This window comes from Anas platyrhynchos, chromosome 6 (assembly GCF_047663525.1).
Source record: "Anas platyrhynchos isolate ZD024472 breed Pekin duck chromosome 6, IASCAAS_PekinDuck_T2T, whole genome shotgun sequence".
In the NCBI taxonomy this organism is placed as follows: Eukaryota; Metazoa; Chordata; class Aves; order Anseriformes; family Anatidae; genus Anas; species Anas platyrhynchos.
The window spans coordinates 20,019,731-20,041,522 of NC_092592.1; the positions used below are offsets into that span (position 1 = coordinate 20,019,731).

The 21,792-nt window shown below is 43.0% G+C and overlaps 2 protein-coding genes across 5 annotated transcripts in view; one reads left to right on the top strand and one right to left on the bottom strand.

The window, feature by feature from the left end:
- SORBS1 (sorbin and SH3 domain containing 1) overlaps window positions 1–21,792 on the top strand; it is a 235,428-nt gene that overhangs the window by 5,350 nt on the left and 208,286 nt on the right. The window lies entirely within an intron of this gene.
- EIF3F (eukaryotic translation initiation factor 3 subunit F) lies at window positions 1,013–5,719 on the bottom strand. The gene is made up of 8 exons (XM_027460898.2): window positions 5,350–5,719; window positions 5,181–5,251; window positions 5,024–5,103; window positions 3,877–4,014; window positions 2,753–2,844; window positions 2,414–2,550; window positions 2,166–2,279; window positions 1,013–1,401 (listed from the first exon to the last, which is right to left on the bottom strand). The coding sequence occupies exons 1-8, from the start codon at window positions 5,702–5,704 to the stop codon at window positions 1,324–1,326; spliced, it is 1,065 nt and encodes a 354-aa protein (XP_027316699.1). The 5' UTR covers window positions 5,705–5,719; the 3' UTR covers window positions 1,013–1,323.

Below are 21,792 nucleotides of genomic sequence, written 5' to 3' on the forward strand. Positions count from 1 at the left end.
TTTGAAAAGAGGTGAAATCTTTGCTGTGCTTTCAGTTTTCAGGTGCCTTGCCCTTGCAATTAGAAATTAGAATTTAGCACTGAACCACTCGGAATTCCCCAGATAGGAACAACTAGAACAGAATTTATAGATTTTTAATGGGTTTTTCACTTCTGGATGAATGTGGCAAATTTTGCACAAAGGTATTTGAGGTGAACACTGGTTTTGCAGCTTTCTCTATGATGTTTCTAATTCATTTATCAAAACAGACGTGTGCAAATGCATCAGAAATAGTCATTAGTACATAAGCATGAACAAGTATGTTGTAGAAGAGGGGTACTTCTACTGTATTAGGTGAATCCACTGCAGTACAGCTGAACAGACTACCAAAGATTTTATATTAGCTGAAATTGTAAAAAGTTACAAATCAGAATGGCTTTCCTTCTGTTAAAATTAATTCCAGGTGAAATAGGTTTGGGGGAAAAAATTGGAAGTTTCTGACCCAGCAGTACAAGGGTCATGGAACAGGGAATTCCTATTTGATGGCATCCCTCACCAAAGTATATTGCTGTGCTTTTCTTTTGCAAACAGGGAAATTCCAGTAGCAATGGTTTGTGAGGTTTTCTAGCCATATGAACTTAGTTGTTAGTTCAATTCTCCGAAGCCCTACTTTATGAGGGTGTAATTCCATTATACTTTATTTCCTTTCCTGAAGGATCAAATATGCATAGAAATAATAGAGCAATGTAAACTGAATCTGGTGTCTCATATCCCATCAATGAAGGCCATATATACAGCACCATTTATGAGCCAGTGACTGTTCTGTAGTCCCTCTGGAAAAGTGTATTATGTGCAGTGCAAGACGCCTCCCTGTGTGCTTTAAAAGTTAGGGGGAAAACAAAGAAAGCTGCAGAATTTGAGATGACTTGCATCCACTTTAGTTTGCATTCCTGATACCATGTTATCCCCTCTTTCCTCCAAAAGGGGATTCATTATACAAAAAAAGAGAACATTTTTTTTTTCTGGACAGGTGTTCTTGCCAATAAAATTGAACTTTTATTTCAAGTTCTTACAATAAAGCTGTATTTTGTAATACAAGTAAATAAACCCAGAAGACAAAAAATTCACTTATTCCATTTTAAGATTGTGGGCTCATCCAGTCTGCATGAGTTCCCATTCATTACCTGCACTGCTAGGGCTTTTTCAGGGAAGTAGAAATAAAGACATAAACCAAGTCATCTAGGTAATTAAGTTATGGTCCAAGGCAATTTGTACCACCACAGAAGTGATGATCTGCTCATTCTTGAGGCTTTTTGAAGGAAGGGTCGAGTGGCAGAAGTTTCTTTATAAACTCAGAAGTTTTTCATTGAGAGCAATCTGTGACTGCGTGAGGTTTGCCAAGTAGGTTACCATCAGCAGGTCCTGAGAGGAAGGGAAATAAAAGCAATGATCAGAAATATTAACAAAGATTATAGCCTATTATGGAGATGTGAATTTTTAACAGCTGTAAAGCAGTGTAAAATCAGCTACTGGAACTATTGCTGTCTTCAGTGTCCTGCCCTGAGGAATGCTTCCCTCACAGGAAGGAGGTTTTGGTATTCCTGGAACATGAGACACTACTTGTGAAAGTTTAACTCTGAGTTCATCCATGTTAACCAGGCAAGTCAAAGGGTATAAGCAAAATTAAAAATTATTTCTGGTCTTGCAGACTAAGGATGAACAACAGATTCAGAAACTTAGCCTTCTAAAAATCTGTGACAGAAATGAGGTAGCACACTAAAACCTTGCTCATGCTCTAAGTGTCATGTAATGAGACAAGAACTTCAGCTCAGGCAAAGAAAGGTGGCAAATCACCAATTATCCTTGAAATCTATAATGCATTAAGCTTGGTAATTCATATTTTCCTGCCACTCTAAAAAAACAATCAGCACTGCCTTTCAGATTACTTGCATAATTCATAAGTGCTTTTAAATTAATTCTCTCATTTGCAGTTGTCTTTAAATTATAATGAGCTCCTTCATCCACCTTCAGCTTTTAAAACATCAAACTAGAGACGAGAAAGGGCTGTATTTTCTATGAACATGTTGGTATGAAAGAGTAGTTTTGATCATAGACAAATCTGTGTCTGTAGGACAGATTTTCAAAATTATTGGCAATACACTGAAAAAATAAGACAACAAACTTACATTAATGTTGCTGTTTAGCATTGTCTCAAAGTCCTCTGCTGAAATCTTTGGCACCTGGTTAATGAGATCCATCAGGAAACGCCCAACAGTGTTGTCAGCAGCCACTTTGCCTGACTGAAATAAGAAAAAAAATTAGCGTGAGTAAAACTGTGAGTTTATGATCCAGAAAGAAAACATACAAAAAGAGAAAATAGATGTGTAATCGTATTATCAAACTTATCTGCTGGGTCATTAATAGTTGGCCTTACCAATACATCCTCTGCATACTGCAGCACCATAGTGAGGGTATCCTGAATCCTGGCCGAGGCTGACCCCACCTGTTGTAAGTCACTGGACAAGCCAATCACTCGATTAGGGCTAAAACAGGTCTTCATGATAAGATCCACTGGAAGCAAAAGAAGGATCAGTAAGAAAACTGAATGCCACTGAAGACAACTTAAATCCTTAACTTGTTGCAGATCTTTAGATGGTTAAGTAAGACTGTTTAATTCCCTGCGGAATGGCAGTTTTACCAGGATTAAAAAAAGAAAAGTACTTGAACAGTGTCACAACAATGGTTAGAATCAAAATAGGAAGAAAACATTCACCTCCTATCCGCTCTGTATCATAATAAACATACTTCACTGTTAGAGGTGTGAACATCACGCCCATAGTTTTACCAGGGACTCCCATCGGGGCACTAGGAGAAAAGAAAAAGTTTTCAGTATTGACATATAAAAGAAAGGAAATATACTTCCATCCCAGTGATCTCTATTAGCACTGATGTCTGAGCAAGTGTTGGTTACTCATTCTCACTAAAATCAGCAATATGAAGACCCAGAATAAGTGAGGACAGAAAATCAATACAGGCGTATTATTAACTGCTCATTTTTATCTAAGAATATTCCTAGCTGGTCTGACATTTGTTGACATGACAACATGAAGCGCTAGGTGCTATCTTAGCCAGTTTCTTCTGGCTTGTACAGCGCTTATTTTTTCTATCCTGGAATACTCCATGCTCTTTGAGAATTCATTTAAGGGACAAACAAAAATTCAAGAACAAAACTCCGTATTATTATTGAGAGTATTTAAAGTTTGTTTATGATTTCAGTATGGAAGATGTCATGGAACAGCTTTCTTTTTGAAGATGCACAGGCAGAAAGCAGAATGATTTCTGCTACAAGAAAGGCTGGGGTTTTATCTTGGAAGGAGGAGAGTTCTTCAACAAGTACGGGGAAGAACAGTGAGGTGGAATAGTTTCATTTCATAGTATCTAATCTCTATTATCAGTTGATAATTGCAAATGGAAGGGGATGAGGGGAAAAAAGACTGACCAATAAGATGTTCTCTCAATCACATTCTGATTGCACTAGAACTTGGACTGCTGAGCAGTAAGGCTCAGTGAATAAAGGCTAGCATTCAGAGTATGATGGAAGTTAATGACATTAATGCTAGCTATATGAATCCTGTGAAGCGCCATGAATATGTTCAGAACACTGTTAAAACCCAGCTTCCCACCCACAATGAGGAACCACCTTATGAAGGTTAAGTCTGTCAACGTATATACACTGGTCAAGACATTTCAGTGGGAAGAAAGCTATGATCTCTGGCTCAGTTATAGTTCAGCTACTGCACAGTATTGTCCAAAATAGAGGATGCTGCAGCCCACTAAGTTTCTCATTATTCTCATATGGTCTTTCTTGGTAATTCAGACAGCCCCTTCCCAGAGTACCTGACGTAGGCTTTAATGCTCATGCGTGAATTCTGCAGACTTGTGTCCACAGTCAGGTGGATTGGATTGTGCGCTTCCCGGCTGTAATACTCGTGGATCAGGACAGAGTGTTCTGTGATGTCGTGACCTGTTGCATACCTTCAAAAAAGCAAACATTGAAGAGCCATTCTTCTAACATTCAAGTGCCCAGCATCTGGTATTTAACAGCTTTGTATCCTAAAACCCTAATTTCCAACCACTGAACTGCAGAGCGTAGTAAGTACAAGTGTTTTAACTAAGGAATTTTTAACTTTATGGCCAGCTGTCCTAGAGTTTTAGGATTCAGGCTGGGCACATGCATGCCCAAAATGTGCAAAGGTCTTTGTAGTACCATCTACAAGGAGTCCAGTCGTCATCAGACACTGAACAGTCCGTTATTGGTCACTATGCTCTGGACCAAACCTTTATTTCCTTGCAAACAGAAGCATGCCAAGCAAATTTGGACCACCCAACTAGATCTTAAACAAATCACACATCTCTGTTCAGGAGGCAAGACTTGTTCATCTAGCTCCTTCAGCTGCTCTGCAATTAGCTTCCCACATACGCAGAAAAACTCCTGTCATTAGAAGCGCACTTTGCCATGCCATTAAGAGGTTGCTGAGGAAGGTAGGAATTCTGTGCTTGCAGGATTTTGCTCCACAGGAACAGCATTAACTATTTTGTAGCATCAGAGAAGAGATGAAAAGCCTAACAAAACTATCCACGCACACACATGTTCTGTCCCTATTGCACCCTACTGAACTTGCTTGGCACCACCAAGTCCTGCCACCTTTTCTCAGCATCCAGGTGCTCAGGGTGACATCAGACTCCTCATGAGGCCTTTGAAGCTAAACTCGAAGCTACTCTTTTATGTTCTTCACTCCAACCAGTCACCTCCCACAGTGCAGGCTGCATTACAAGTGGCTAGGCAATAGCAGATCCACGCAAGCATTCTCTTTATCACTTTTGTGATACTTTTTCTAGACCTAAGCAAAACCAAACCCTCCAGAACTCCAGGTGTGTGTCCTGTTCTAAGTTAGAGCACTTTTACAGCTGGCTGTCTAACAGGGGCCGTACTATGAGGAGGAAGAGGTATTTTGAGCAGCGCAGGGACTCCCTCAGAACTCACCAGCCCAGGATGATCTCGCTGGGCGACACCTTCTTGTGCAGCTCATACATGTTCTTGGCGAACTCCATATCCACCGCCACCTGCAAAACGGGACAGGGCCGGGTCACCTCTTTGCGGCGAGGGGGAGCGCAGGGGGGGCAGCCCCGTCCCGCCCTACCTCATCCTCGGACTCGTTGTGCGGCACGGAGAAGCAGTTGGTCACCTCCACCGAGTGCTTGTCCACGGTGCCTGCGGGGAGAGGGCGCGGTCAGCGGGGGGCTGAGGGGCTCGGCGGCCGCCCCCCCTGCCCCCCCGTCCCGCCCTGTCCCCGTCCCCGCGGCGCTCACCCAGCAGCGTGCCGATGACCCGCGCCGCGCCCTCGTTGCGCCGCTCGAAGCTGTCCACGATGGAGGCGAGCACCACCGGGTGCAGCCGCACCACGCGCCCGCCGGGGAACGGGCCCGACAGCGCTGCGGACAGCGGCGGCGCGGGCTGGGGCTGGGGCTGAGGCGGCGGCGCCGGGGTTGGGGTCGGGGTTGGGGTCGAGGCCGGGGCCGGGGCCGGGGGGGCGGTGGCGGCGGCGGGGGGAGGCGCGGAGGGGGCGGGCGCAGCTGAGGCGGCTGCGGGGGGCGCCGCCGGCGGGCTGGGAGCCGGGGGGGCGGCGGGAGGCGCCGGGGCCGCAGCGGGTGCCGGAGCCGCCATTTTGCGAAAGAGAGAGGGCAGGAGGGGCGGCGGGGGTAGCGATTGGCTGAGCGGGGTGTCTGTCACGCAGCGCCGCGTTGCTATTGGAGAAACGGGTGCGCTAAGGACCGCCTTAGGTGAGGGTGGTGCTCCCGTTGGGGCACAGCACGCTGCTGCGGATGGAGCATGGCCTTGGTCCCGCCCCCTCGGCGCCGGCAGCTTCTTTGATTGGGCCGTGGCTCGCGCCGCCTCCCTGCCCCTCAGCTCGCTCATTGGGCGGCGCCGCTCTTAACTCCCGTCCGTCAGCCCGAGGCACTCGGGCGGTGCTGCGCCAGCGCGCAGCGGCCGCAGGAGGGCGGGGGGCGCCGCCGGTCCCGGCCCGTCCCTATCCCAAGCCTGCCCCTGCCCCTGCCCCTGCCCGGCCTCGCTCAGAGCCTGCCTCACGCAGCCTCCGACGGCACTACGGGAACAGCAACAGCAGGTGGCTGCAGCGCTTGCTTTTCGCCCCTAGCGGTGCTTTCACTCGAGGCTGTTGGTGCTCCTGGGAGCGCCGAAGGAGCCAGCGGTCTCCCCCCCGAATAAAATACGCAGTGGGGTGAGGCTGCGCCAGCCAAAACCTGCATCAGCGCTCTGGCACTGCTGTGCCCGTCGTGTGGGGCTTTAAATAACCCAAAACATCTCCAGGGCGCTGTTCTGCAGGACGGAAGAGCGCAGAGGTGGCTCCCACACCTCTGCTCCCCGTGGCTGGGTTCCCTCTTCAGCGCCTTCCCACATCACAAACTGTTTGAGCAGGGGGCTTCTCAGTTCCAGCTGGCTTCATTAGCTGAGGGACAAATCCCACCAGGTGGTGAGCAGCTTCAACCTGACTACTGAAGCATATCGGGAGCAGCCCAATAAAAAGAAAATACTTCCTACTCATGCTAGCAATTTGGGGAACACCTGTAAAAGCCACGAAGGAGGGTAAATGCTAAAAACAAGCAGTTTTAATTTTTTCCTAAAAGTGCATCCCCTAGTGTGTGCACCTGTGAAAACTGGATCTCCTGTTAGGCATTCACAGTGAACCCTTCACTTCCTATAGGCGTGCCCGGTCAAATTGCGTAAGGCTTTAAAACCTTCCTGCTCCAGGAGCTTTGGTGCGTCACTGAGAAGTTTAATGTGTGAGGCGTGCTTGCTAGAAAGCAGCTGTTTGATCTCATTTTGTTTGCATCAAACTAAGCCTCAGCGCTTAATTTTGCATAGTCAGCGGAGAGTTCATGTGAAGTAAGCAAGTTCTTTAACATCTGCCCATTATATCTTCACATTGCCACCTTTAAAATTGGGCAACTTAACACACACCTGCAGCTGTGCTTTGAAACTGGCAACTGTGACACTCTTTGTTTAATATGTTGGCAACAAGCTGCTGGACAGCATGCCAGAGTGTATGTAGTGAGTTAGGATGGGTAGCATTTATCTCCAAAGTCAAAGATCTGCGGTCATGCAGAGCCTGCTTTGTACAAAGCTTGTATAAATCTTTCTGTCTAAGGGTAAGAAAATCAATCATGGGAGAGTGCTTGGAGCAAAGGTGTCCAAGCTATAAAACTGTTTTTCTTTGCTGAGTGACTGGTGAAAAATAGAGACCTTCATAATTAATATCGTTCTGTAAATGATCAGTGTACAGTCTGAGGGGAGCAGTTACCAGTGACGCATATTTGTGGTGCCAGTTGTTGAAAACTGTGTGTCCATCTCTGTGAGGCAATTAAGATGTTTGTATACCACCCCATTACAGTAAAATTAACATGTTTGTATACCACCCCATTACAATGAAGTCTGTCTGGAGGAGAACAGAAGACACATTGTCACATAAAAGCGGATCAGTGTGATAACACAGGGCCTTCTGATTTTCCATTTTTCCTTGCTTGGTTTCCCTGCATCTGATTTTGACAATGAATATAATTAACCTTCTATCTAGCTTTCGTATGATTTCACAGTCCTTATGTGTGACTGAGTCATGATTATTGCATATACTGTTATGTCAGCTGCATTTTCACAGATGATATATAATTTCTGTATCAGTGGCTATCTTCTCATCTTGCTTGTATTACTGGAAGCAGCAGCATCTCTTGCACCAGAGGAAAAAAAAATATTGTGTTACAGGTAAAATAAAATATTTACAATTTATTTGACTTCTCATTTCAGGGCATAGTTTTATCTGGTTAGTTTTGTAGGATTAGATCTGGCACTTTTATTCTGCTATTAAAAAATAATTTTCTGTTGTGTCTAAGAAGTTAGGAGAGCCTTTCTGTCATTTCTGCCAAGAGAAAAGTCTGTCATTGAGCTTGACATACATTTCATTAATCTTTCTTATTTTGGAAAAAATTAATATCAAATCTCATTTTCTGAATCGCTTTGGGGTCAAAGGAGGGAAGTCAGTTTTTCTTCTTGGGATCTCAAGTCTGCCTCCATCCTTCGCTGTGCTCACAGAGCTCCCTCTTCACCTTCACTCACAGTCAAGTGGCCCCACTTGTGTTGTCTCTGGGTTATCTGTGTTTTTCAGGACCCAAATGTTCTACCATCTGTCCAGGCTTCCTTCTGTATAGGAAGTAGTGATGGGCAGCAGCCTCTCTGTTTGTTTAATTAAAAAAGGTAGTAGTTTTCTTGTTTAGTCTTCATGGAACATCTTACTCACCTGCTTCCCGTGCTTTTGGGATTGCTAGTAGATGAAAGGTGGTTGTTGGCAGCAGCCTAATTCCCAGCGTAATGGGTCAGCTGATTCATCTTTGTGTTAGCAAGAGGAATTCAAGCCCTTCCCCACATTTGCATAATGTTTTACAGGACTGCCTTAATTATCAGAGAAGAGAACAGGGAACTACTGAGGTAATGCTATAGTGAAAACCCAAATACTACCAAAAAATAATGAGGTGTACTGTTAATTGCATACCACACTGATATAAAAATATCCCTTCTCTAATGTTAGAGTGATAATGAAAGTTATCATCAGGTGTTCAAAAATAGCACACCGGAGACTGCTGTGTGCTTGTTAGTCACTATGCAGAAATACAGAAATCCAAGCTAAAATAGAAGTAACTTCACAGAATAACTGGCAGTGAAGAGTGACTGAGAGAAATGTACGCAAGTTGGCATATGTAGGGCAACAGATACTTTGTAGTTAGAATTTTAAAGTCACTGAAGATGGGGAAATAGAGACACATATTGAACAAAGGATGTAGGTGGAAATTTAAAAAAAAAAAAAAAAAAAAAAAAACAGAAACCCAAGCACTAGAAAACCCCCAGAGGTACGACGTAATTGGCTGAGGTAAATGTTGACATTTTTAAATTGTAGAAATGTGTCCCCATGCCATTTATTTAGCTGTTCATTATTCTTGTATGTACCAGATCCTTTGCTTCTGATGGTGGGAGCTAACAAAACAAAACAAAACAAAATAATAATAAACAAAAAATAAGGTTGGAAAAGACCTCTAAGACCATCTGGTTTAACTGTCCCCCAACCACCAATGTCACCCACTACACCATGTCCCTAGGTGCCATGGCCAACCTTTCCTTAAACACCCCCAGGGACAGAGACTCCACCACCTCCCTGCACAACCTGTTCCAATGCCAAACCATTCTTTACAAGAAGAAATTTCTCCTAACTTCCAACCTGAAGAGGCTGTACAGTAATTCCCTCAGATATCAGTGAGAATATATCAGTAATAAGTTGGAGCAGGCTTTTCCTGAAAATAGAGTGGGTTTTGAAGTTTTGTTTGTTTGTTTGTGTGTACTTGTTTTTGTTTTACTTATTATTATTACTTATTTATTATTATTATTTATTATTTTATTTTTACATGATAGCCTGTTACCCAGGAGAAAAGGAAGTGGCACATTGTAGCACATTAAATTCTGACATGCAGGGTAAATGCTCTGTGTCTGGAGGAACAACCCAGAAATGAAAGAAAAAAGAAGGGGCAGGGGGAGGACCAGAAATACACTGAGAAAAATAAAAGAATCAACTGAATAAAAATGCAAAAAAGTGGAGAAAAGTAAAATGAAATTTTTTTTGTTAGTGAAAAACTGGAGGATTATTTAAAAAGGTGGCAATTAAATAAGAAATGACAAAGAAAGTTTAAAGTTTAGGAAGGAGCGACAGACAGGTATATGGACAAGAGAAATCTTTATTTATAGAAAGTGTGAGGTAACAGAAAATTCCAAGAAAATGGAGTACCTTCTGATAAGTGAGCGAGAAAAGTTGATACTAAATCCCAGTAAATGATTATAAACCTCTCATTTTCTACATAGAGGAGGACATTTCAGAATAGCTGCCAAGGATAAATTCTGAAAAAAAAAAAAAAATCATTTATTTCTTTGCCATATTTACATCTCTTTTGTATCAGAAAAAGATGCCACAGATTGCCTTGTTAAAAGGAGGAAAACTTGTTAAATGCAAAAAATAAAAAATTCTGAGCTGTTTCAAGGCACTGAAATGAGATGTAAGAAATTACTCCATGGCCCAGAGAACAGGAGCTGAGTTTGTAGGTTTGAGGGGTTCTGCCTCCTTGTTTTTTCTGGAGTTATAGTAAACCTAGTACTTCAATAAAGAATAGATAAAAAAAAAATTATAAGTAATTTTGCACAGTCAAATGTATTCCTTGAATAGTTTAGAGAACGGTTCTTATACTTTATCATCAGATATATCGTATCTTGAATAACTGCGCTGTATTTTGAACTGTTAACTCTAATGTGTGTTGACTTTATCACTACACTTATCCCTAGCTGTGTTAGCTGCTTTTGCAAATGCTCTGAAATATCCTTAGATGGAGGGTCCTGGCTGTTTTCATGTCCTGGCCAAGACTGTATAGTTCTCCAAGAATTAAATCAAGGTGCTTAAAAGGGCAGTCTTGCATCCCCTCTTACCGGTGCTCCGTTCTGGCTGCGGGGTGTCCAAACACCCACGTCAGGCTCTAAGGTTACTCAGATGGTGCTGGAGAAGCCAACAAGGCAGGATCCCTGCGCAGGCATTGCCCTGTAAGTCAAGTGCCATACCAGCACGTTGAGGAAAATTGGAACTAGTCAGTAGTGACACCCCAGCTTACACAGACACATTGCAAACATTTGCAGGAAGAGAGATGTTGCCAGAGCAGTTATCTGTGAGGCATTTGTCTTACTTTAGGCACTGTACAGACCATCATGAGGGCTTCAGATCCACTGAAGGGAAGGCACCAGGAACAGGCCTTGCTGTGTGTGCTGCTGTGCAGGCTTTGCTTTTGAGAATGCAGGAGAAGTGCCAGGAGGGAAGCGCAGGGATGCGACAAGGATTGCTCATCTCTGCATGTGTACAAGGGGCAGGGAAGAGGAGCTTGGATTTGGGGAAGGTGAGGCTCTGTGGTGTACCCCTGCACCCTGCTGGCAGCTGGCCGTGCCCATCATTGCTGGCAGGTGCTGTTTTGTCATCCGCAGACAACCAAACCACCACCTTTGTAATCACTTAACTCTGATTAATTAGTGACTTAACTCGGCCTGGTTTGAGGTGAGTTGTGTGAGTAGAAGTTTGTGCGTGGCACTTTTGCCTCTCATATTTATTGTAGATGTTTCTGTGGCATGCCAGTTTCTTTCTTTAGTTTATAAAATTAAGGTAGGATCATGAGGTAGAATTAACTGAGGTGAAATTAATGTTTCTGTGTGGTGTTTCACAGAAAAATGGCACGTGGAGCTGTAGGTATGGATGACATAGTGGTACAAGCCTGAGACGTGCTGTACAACCTCCAATTTAACTGAAATATATGATAATGAAAGGTATTTGGGGCCCTTGGTGAAAACACAGGCTCTCCAGCTGCTTCAGGACATTCCAGCATCTGGATGATCTATGGCTGTGATTAGTTTCTGCTTTTGACTGAAATCATGCTCAGAGTCAGGTTTCAGGTCAGAGGCATGCTATCTACTGCTCGGGCTTAAAACTAAGAAAGAATGTGCTCGCACTGACCTCTCAAGGCAGTTACACACACTGCTTTGCAAGATCAAACTCGTGTCATGATATTACATTACATTCCTCCTGCCTACCCCCTGCAGTGAGAAGCAAAGAAAATCTAGATGTGACTCCTGGCTTTTCTTTTTTTCCTGTGTAACGCGGGGCAGAAGTGTGGCAGCGCTACCATCCTCGCGGTGTAATCGCACTGCGTGAGGCAGGCAGCCTTCAACACAGGGCCCCTTCGGCTGCTAACTTGCTGCTACTGTGCTTGGCTCAAACATGTTTGTAACAGAGCAGTGCCATGTCCTTATGTACCTACTGACAGCCAAATAGAGTGAAATGTAATGTCACCAATTGCAGATACGCATGGAAGTCCTTGTGCAGGCAGATTTCAAATATTAAACATTTTTCACACTTGTAACACTTAGTGCCATTTGTGGGAAAATATAATCTCTTCCCTCTGGTCCCTTGGTTTTACAAAATAATTTTACAGCTCAGCTTTGCTTCTTTTATGAGCAAGCATGTCCTTTCCTTGGTGTCATTTACAGCTTGGGTCAAAGTCACCACTTTCTGTTCACTGCAGCCCAGACCAAAATCACACGTGACCCCAGAGGCCCTGAGCCGGGCCCTTGGGACTGGTGCTGCAAGCGGCGTCACTCAGCACAGCTTCTGACTTGGTACCTTGAGGTGGAACCTGCATACGAGGTGAAATAACTAGACTGGAAAATCTGAATTGCATTTCATGGGGTAGGGAAGCCTGCCTGGAGATGGAATGGCAAAAATCCTGCTATTTTGTGAGCTCCAAGGATTTTGTTTGCAAACTCTGAAGTGATTTTTACACCATTAATGTCTGACAGTGTTGTCTGGTTCCTTTTTTTTTTTTTTTTAGCATAAAGCAGCTGCATCATGATAAATATGGGGGCAATGAGGGAGAAGGTGAGAAGATAATCATTTGCATACAGAAATGGGAGCTGAGGCAGTAAAATCTAGGGGACAGTTACTATATAGGAGCTTGGGAGCCAGAAGTGCCCATTGCATTTCTGTCACTGGCATCTTGGGTAGGAGCAAGTTGTCCATATAGCTGGAGCAGTGGCAGAAGCATGCTTTGGGCAGTATCTTAGCTCTTCTGACGTAGCATTTGATAACAGTTAGATAGTGTTATTCCGCTCCTATCTCTGCCACTGACTTTGGGGAAGTCATTTAACATTTATATCTCAGTTTTCCACTTCTGTCATACTGACTGATGATATTCGACTGGCTAAGTTTGCTTATAGGACACCCACAGACAGTCTTCAGAGGAAAGACAGGAAAGCCCTTGCTCTTTGAGGAGACAGCTTCGAGAGGAAGCTGGAGAGTGCATTTCCTGACCTAGAGACTGAACTTTGGAAAGGGAGGAAGCGTTCAACTAGCCTAGGGGGGAGGAGGAAAGTAGCTGTCTGTGCTGTTTTCTAATAATAAACAGAAGTAATTCTTTAGATGAGGTGAGTTCATGCTGCTGAGACCTCAGATATAGCAGCAAAACATGATTGTATTTTATATCAATCCTGTTCATCAGGAAAGTTGGGGCTGTGCTACAGTATTTGCAAGGGCTGCTTTTGCTAAATGCTGTCCCAGCCAATCAGTCTGGATCTGAAATGCCCCAAGCACTGGCATATAAATTCTCCTTCTATAATCTGTTTGTTAATCTGCCTTTCTGCATCAGAAAGCAAGATTCAGCACTGGCTGAGAGAGCTGCACAGGGCTGGTTGGACTGATCTGCACGAAGAGCTAATTCCAAGCTGCTCAATACTTCAGCAGAATCCCAAGCCTCTACCTCTGCGCTCAACCTAAGTTCCTGTGGCAGGTAGAGGAGTACATGAACATGAGTAATAAGGCTGTTCCGGTGAGATATCCAGGCCCCTTCTGAAAAGTGAGGTTTTGTTTGCAGATACAACTTCACAGATGATTTTGTACACACAGTGTAATTTGACCTGAAAACTTCATCATTTCCAGGGTGGGTTTTAGGTGTTCTGGGGATTTTCTGTTCTAATTCTCTCAAATATTTGCCATTTAATACTCTGGATTACATCCCTCTGCATATCTTTTTTGCATTGGAATAAATAACAAGAGCTGATCCATCACTGAAATACCAGCCCGGTCATTTGTTTCCAGAGCTGCCAGCAAGGCTGCCCTCTGCCAATGGCAGAATTTATGAGACATCCCTCTCCATGCCCTGTCATCCCTTAGCGAGCTCTGTCTAGAAATCTGTCCTTTTCATTCTCTGCCTTCTCAAATCTGCAGTGGATTCTGTCTCAAAAAATACTGTAAAACTTCTCTCCCAGATCCTTTTGTTAGTAGAATTTTTCCATACCAAATCTAAATATATTTCCCCACTTTAAAATGTGTTTCCAGGATCATACATTTCATCTGTATATGCCTTGGGATATTCTATGGAGCCTCTTAACAGATTGGTCCAATTTAGTAAGTACATGTTATCTGAAAGACCAGCCTTTTGCATTTACAATTGCTTGTCCCTTTTTAGCAAATCTGAGAGATAAATCCCTTCTTCATTTCTGAAACAAAAGATTTTTGAATGGTAAGAGAGGCCTACCCAGAAAAAGGCATTGTTTTGACTTCTTCATAAGGTGTCTCCCAAGGGCTCTGGATGGTAGGAGCATGTAGGTTTTGCAGCCTTGAGAAGTACTGTTTAATATTCATTCCTCTTATATCTCACTTGACATTTTAAAAATTCGGTAGCCAAAAAGTTACTAGGAGATACTTTTCTGATAACTTTAGGCCAAGGGACATACCATGGAATATTTCCACAGTTTATCTGTTTTTTAGATGACTGCTCATATCTGGAGCTTGGACTCCAGATATTCACTCTGTAGCCAGTGGTAAAATAAGTACCCTCAGCAGGTGATTTGGGCACCTTGCTGCAGTCTAACGTAGATGCTCTCAGTTGCCCTCTGAAGGCAGTTGTCTTCCTGAGTGTTGGTTGTATGGAGAGTCTGCAGAGCCTACATGTCCGACGTAAGCATCCAATTGACCTGCTTCATACAAACTGTCGGAACGCAGTCCTAACCTGTGAAAAGAAGATTCCAGCATGAGACAAAGTACTGGGATGGCATAGACCCGAGGCCAGCTAGTGCTGGCCTGCAGAAGGGCATCTGTGTTCTGAATATTTGGGAAAGAGTGGGAGGCTGTGCTAACAGCTTGCTTTTCTGTTCTTGCTTCTGCACTCTGATCACCATATTCCAGTTCATTTATGCATTCTTTCTCATTCTGAGCAAGCCTGCTGCTATGGCTTCAAATGTCTGTAAAATACAGCTCAAAAAAAAAAAAAAAAAAGTATTATAAAAAATATTATCTCTATTAATTATCTACTTTCGCAGGAAGGGTTTTGTTTGTTGCAATGTTGTTGTTTCCTTTGCTTATATTTTAAACAATTGAATGAGTGATTAGAAAAAGAAGAAGTAATGCTAAAGACTAGTTTTGAAGGTAGTATAGCATCTCTCCAGCAAATGAAAGTCTGGAACATTGGACAAGGAAACAGAAGCTCTCAGAGAAGTAGAGGTCAGACATATGTTATGCTCAGTGGAACTGAGTCAGATTTTTCCTCAGTCCCTGCACTCAGTCCCTGTATTGGCTGACATCACCTTCAGAGATACCTAGCGTGTAGGAAAAACTATGCTTAGGGGCACGGATGGAAATATTGGTCATTTGAATGTAGCCTGGAGTCTGTCTGCATCAGAAGAAGATATGGATCACAGCACCACCTTGCCTTGCAGGAGAATTATGGAGATAATTTTTTTAGTTTGTTAGAAGCTCAGATATTCTGTTCTGGGAGATATATGAGTACTCTAGAAAAATAAAGGGAGTGAAAAAAGCTTCTCTGCAACATTTCTTCTTTAAAGCACTTCAGAGACTGGCAGTCTGCAACCTTTCATCAGTGTTTAAATTCAGTCTCTTGAAAAGAAAAGCATCTTGCTCTCTGTGGTAGTTCGCTGTTTCTCAGTTTGAAACCAACCCCCAGAGGGTTTCTTAAACAGCTGACCATTAAACACAGTAAAGAACAAAGATCAATTGAAAACACATTTAGATGCAGCTTCCTGGCCTGCTTTTAATTTATTTGAATGAGCACTGGGAATTATTACCATGGCTATTTTGGCCCTTTATTTGTTCCATAGTTTTTCATATAAACAATCAACTCCAGGGATGCCCAACCACTTTCTGGATTTATTTATTTTTTTTAATATATATATTTAATCTTTTCCAAATATTCCCAAAGTTATCGAAGGATTATATTTTTAATGCAGAAAACATGTTAAATAGAAACATGTTACTGGAAACAGAACTATGCTTATGAGCCTAGAGGGACTTTGCAAGAAATTTGTTTTGCAAACAGAATTTGGGTTGTGGGACCTTAAATGTTCAGTAGCCTCTTGAGTCCGGGATCTGGATGATCATCTGCTCACCTGGAGCTCCACAGGCACAAAAGGATATATGGCTCCGAAGGGTTTGCAGTACAGATGGAAATAAGGAAGTCAGTGGTTTGCCTGAGTGTACTTGTGCCTATAGGGGGCAGGCAGGGAATCCTTAATGTAGCTTGTAGCAGCCTCTGGGCGTGAAAACCCCTGAAGCATGTGCAGTTCTGTCCACGGCTGTTCTGAGACCTGAGCTCCTTTTGTTTAAGGTGTCATGCCACAGTATTGCCACCAGACCTGTGAGGCCAAACACATGGCTTTGTTGTGAGTCTTGCAATATTTGCTTGGTTTTGTTTCTGGGGTTTGCTTCTTTTCTTTTTTATTTTTCTTTTTATTTTTTCCTTTTGAAAGGTTACAGGAATGCTAAAGGAAGTGATAATATTAGCTTTTAGATTTTTTTTATGGTTTTAATTCTCACCATTGCAAAGAAAATTATGCACATTATATCAAATAACTATTGCTTTATCAATACGCAAAAACTTTCACACGCTTCTTCAGATTTTAAAACCCCTTTCACAATTTTGGGGAGTTTTAATTAGGATATTTGAAAGCTTTGAAAGGATATTTGATATGTTGAAAGCCGATGGCAATATAGCATCACTGTATCACTGTCAAGAAGAAAAAAACAACACACCAACATACATATGCAGTTAGACCAATGCATGGCAAATCCAGTGGAAGTGCAAGAAGCCCTAAGGCCATGTCAGCAGAGCAGCCCCTTTGGGTTAATACACTCTTATCAGCGGGGCCACTTAATTTCTGTACTCAGGCAGCTCTTATGTAGCGTGCCCAGGCTAACTTGCTCAACTAGCACAGCTGCCAGGTGATCCGTCATACACCATCTACAGTGAGTCTGGGGGCTGTGGACAAAAAGGGTGTGTATGGAACAAACTTCTTCATGTCTGTGGGAGCTTTGCACTTTTTTACAGGTAGGCTCACAGATATATGGATGTTGTTGTTTAAGACTGGCAGAGCTGTTGATGGTTGGCCACGGCAAGTTAGCAAAGCTTTCCCTTGGTGTGCCTGTTACCCCTGGGTGCCTGTGGATGCTAGGACAGAGCTCTTCCAATTTTACTTAAGTTAGTGTTCAGTGTTTATCATCTTTGTGCAGCATAGGAACTAGAATTATGTTTCCTGTGCAATAGTAGGCCTTTCCTAAAACTTAATTCTGACCACGGGTTCATAGCAGTACTGATTTGAGTGATTTAATTGTTGTTCAATGTATTTGTTTTGTCAGCTGAAGGCAAATTACAAGATACATGCTATGCAAACACAACATGGCTCTTAATTGTTTTAGGTGCTATGTCCAGCTGCTGTCACTGCAGGGGGAAATCATCTGGGTTTTGGGTAGAACTTTTGAAAGGTCCCAAGACTGCTCCAGTTAGGGAGAAATATACTGTCCTTTAATCAAATGTGAACCAGGGCTTCCAGGGACTGTAATAATGTCTCAGGTTGAATTTGGCTCTTTTGCAGCCTATCAAAAGAAGTCGTCCTTGACAAAAACAATATTTTAAATATCTGCTCACAAGCTCTGGAGCCAAAAGGTTGCTATTTCATTTGGCTAAATACCTTCCCAGGAACACGGCAGTCCTGAAGCTGAGCCAAAATAAGCCCCAGCAGATGCTTAGCCTAGAGAGCACTAGACTGAACAGCTAAAATTGTTGAAAGAATGGGAAGGACAGCCAGCCAGTTCTGCTCCTGATTTACCGTGTGGGCAAGCTTCATCTCTTCTGTCCCACTGCTCTGCCAGCTACAAGACTTCTCTGGTCTGCTTGCCACCTCACTTCAGCTTCTACGGCTTAACCCAGTTCTTGCTGTAGTCTCCAACAGGCCTTCTGTACATGACAGCCGAGGAATCCAATGTCATCCTTTCCTAATAGACTCTGTTTAGCTTGAATAGTGGGAACTCTTTGCATTAAGAGGTTCTGCTGTGGCTTTCCATTCCTGCTTTTCATAACGCATCTAACACTGGAGCTTGTAATAATAGTAATAATAATAATAATAATAATCAGATGAGATTCAAGAACTGTGAAAGCTGTGCTACTTTGATAATTGAGATTGATCTACTTGGCTACACAGCTCTCCTTTCCTTCCCATTTGCTGGTTCTGGCCTTGTCAGTCCTCCATAGGATGCTGTCTTTGTGCTCAGATCTGGTGAGAAACCTACTAACTTTCTTGGTGTGTTTTTTCTTAGTGCAACGTAGGGGTTTGGGACTCTGAGGCAAGGACAGAGCAGGACTGTGGTGGCCAGCAGCTGGATTGGTTTGGGTTGTTGTGGAAATACAGCCTGATGGTGCTATTCTAGGACAGTTTCTCTGAAACTGCAGCATAAGGACTTGGTCATTTACCAGGTCCTGGAAGTGAGGAGAGGTGAGGACAACCAAGCTGATCAGCTTTCCTGGGGCACAGAGATATTTGATCAATAACCAGAACTGTTCAGACTGGAGGCACAGATCTCACCAGGATCTAAGCAGCTAATTGCTGCTCTTCTGGAAACAGGCAGTCACTCTAGATAGCTTTGTTCGAGTTAAGAAATAGCAAGTGTCAGCGCTCAAGGCGAAAGCTAAATATATGCTAGTTGTGCTTTGTGCTGCAACAGAGGCTGGGACAGATTCTTATCTCGCTGACTTTGGGGTATGCTGGAAGAGGTCTTCTGTCTGGTGTAACTGATAGCAGGATGTCTTGTGAAACTGACGTTTTCTGGAGTTTGAGGGGAAGAGGAGTGGTGAGGAAAGAAGGGCAAGTGGCAAGGATACCAACCCTGTTCAAAAACATCTACATTCAAAGAAGCAGGTGGGTTTTGGTATGTGTGGCTCTATTTATTTAGACTAGCTTTGGCACCGGGTTTCTTCCTCAGACAAAATTCAGAAGGAGCTTTGCCTTGGCTGCTCCTGTGAAGGCTTTGCCCATGGAAATCGTACAATGTGATTAATGCTCCTTTATATAAACTCCAGCATGTCCGAATCTAAGGTAATCTTCCATAACTGTAACTCCAGAATCACAGAGGAGAATGGTGCTGGGAGAAAGACATGGATTGCTTCAAAATGGGAGTCATTTGCACTTAAAAATAGCCAGCGTACGCTTTGGCAGAAGCATGCTGTGCTCTGACAGGATACAACCAAAAAGAGGTTAGTGGCCAAGCAGTACTCATCGTGAACAGGAGATGTCCTTCAGAAGGTGCTGGCTCACCTTGTCTCCAGTAGCTTTTGTTGGGCAAAGGGGGTCCCAAAGGCACTGAGCTGGGGTTTTTGCAATCTGGGTAAATGAATATCCTGATAGTACTCTAATGAGGTGGCATAAGCAGGCAAAGTTCTCAGGAAGTCAGGACCCAGGGCAATACACTGAAAAGCTCAGCTTGACTAAGAGCATCTGACTCTCCTATAAGTCTGTAGTATGTAGCAGTGCTGGGTTACCAAGAGTGCATCTGAGGAAAGAGCCCTGCCAGAAAACGTTCCCTATGTTTCCTAGGGGTCAATTTGGGCACATCTTGAACAAGATTGCTGCACTGCAGACTGCTTGGTTTGTATGGTTTGGCTAGGGCTGCTGTTGGGGGATGTTTGAACTTTGATTTGCTCACTGGTCCAGATCTTGTGAGGTCTGGTAGAAGAGGTTTTCTCTGTCCTATGTTTAAAAAACCTTAGTGGTTTGTGGTAAAAACTGGAGTATTGGCTTCAGCTTCAAGTTAATGAAAGCGTAGCAACATGCCACAGGGTGCAGCAATTGACAGACGATATACTAAGAATTGTTCAGTTCCTGTGGAAGTGGGAATAAACCTCTGATACCTGATATTAAAGAACTCCTACAAGTTTGGCTAAGGCTCTTCATTTAACAGTGCTGGGTCTAACACGTAAGTTAGCCATTCAGGTTCCATCTAGCAGAAGCTAGATGTGGTTGCTTTGGGGTAACTACAAGGAACTTTATCTTCAGAGAGGGACTTAACATAATCTGAAACCAGCTGTCTCTCTTTCAGGGTAGACAAAGTCACAACAAGAAAGAAATGCTGTTCATGGAATAGAAAATGCCATGGGGAAAAAAAAAATGTCTCAAGGAGCAGGCATGTCATTCTCTGTAATGGGATGCACATGTTTTTCCTCCAGTTTCTCTCTGACCTTGTGCAATATTTCAATTCAAAAAAAAAAAAAAAAAAAAGCAACTCAATTGCTGAGATTAACTTCTTTGGTGTGTTTCAGGCAGTTTTGAGTGCTACCATGAAAAAGACATTCGCAACTCTCCAAGCACTTACTGCTGCTGTACAAAACCGGAGTACAAGCAATATTTATTCTCGAGCACTGTTAACTTGCAGTGTTTCTGGCACACAGGAAATCTTAGCTCATGCGTATACAAGTTCAGAATAGAACCACAGCTTGCAGCAATGTGAAAATCAGAAAATTTTACATGCCCCCTTGGAAATGGCAGCTGCTGACTGAAGTCACCTGTTTGCTTCTTACACAATGAGGTGCTGAGCAGCACAGAACAGCTGAACAGAATAGGGATGACTCCAGCTCTACCAGTGTCCTCTATGTCATTAATGTGATCTTACTTGAAGATGTGCTTGGGTTTCTCAGTTTTCTTGGGTCTGAGATTGTCTCACAATTTAGCTTGGGTTTCTCAGTTTTCTTGGACTTGAAATTGGCTCATAATTTAGCACAGATAAGTGCACTGGCAACTAGAAAGGAAATGGATGCAATAATACCTCTTACTTAGGACCTTATACCAGGGCTCTGTGATCCTCTTCTGCTCCCTTTTGTTGTTGTTGTGTGGGTTGGAAGTGAGAAGGGCAAGGACACAGATGAATTAAGAAACACAATGGCTGCTTTGCTCTTGCAGCTCCTAGCAAATTAGGGTATGCTTCTGAAAGTCTAGTATGACACAGATGAGACCAATTTGTTCTTCAGTTAAAGAAGATAAATAGCAAATGTTCCTGTAAGCTTTTTTTTCTGATCATGTTTATGCAATTTATCACATCTTTGTGATTTACAACCCTCCTGTAAGTGGAGGACAACATGTTTTAGGGTAGTGAAGTCCTTAGAGCTCTGGCAGCTGATTTTGATCCACCTAATAACAGAATTTCATCTGCTTTTGATTGATCCAAGACTTTTCCCATGTATGACAACGAGCTGCACTTGAAAGTTCTCAAAGCATTACTTCTGAAGTATTTTGTTTCCAGATAAACCTTTCTTTTTAAAGCTGGACTTACTCTTCTGAGTCTTCTAAAGTATTGATCAGGTTTCTGAACATGTTCTTTGAGCACTATACTAGTGAGAAAGGTAAAAGCGTTTTCTATAGAAAATTACACAATTATTTTTATCAAAAGCTGTCATACCTCCACCTGCCTGAATATGACATCAGGGTAAGTCAGCTGATGGTATAACATTGAATAAAAAAACTCTTTCTTACTTAGGATGAATTGGAAGCGTTTGTTTTTTGTTGTTGTTGTTTTCATTTGTTTGTTTTAAATGGCATCATTTGTGTTGCATCCTCTGTTTTAGCTGAAGTTTCCTGTGCTTGGTTTTGCTGATGGGTTTAGTGGTATTTCTGTCCTACAGGAATAAATTAAAGTTTACCTCCCCTTATGATGTAAGTGGCCTCATGAGGTGGGACTTCAGGTCAATATTAAGCTTTATTGGGAGGAAAAGAAGGTTGTGTATCAGCTCTTCAACTGCCTCTCCATATGACTGAGTCTGACTAGATGAAAGTTGATGGCT

Coding starts and splice junctions, on each gene's coding strand:
- EIF3F (XM_027460898.2), bottom strand. CDS start 5,704: ATGGCGGCTCCGGCACCCGCTGCGGCCCCGGCGCCTCCCGCCGCCCCC. Junction 5,252..5,349: donor GGTCATCGGCACGCTGCTGG/GTGAGCGCCGCG, acceptor CTCTCCCCGCAG/GCACCGTGGACAAGCACTCG. Junction 5,104..5,180: donor ACAACGAGTCCGAGGATGAG/GTAGGGCGGGAC, acceptor CCCGTTTTGCAG/GTGGCGGTGGATATGGAGTT.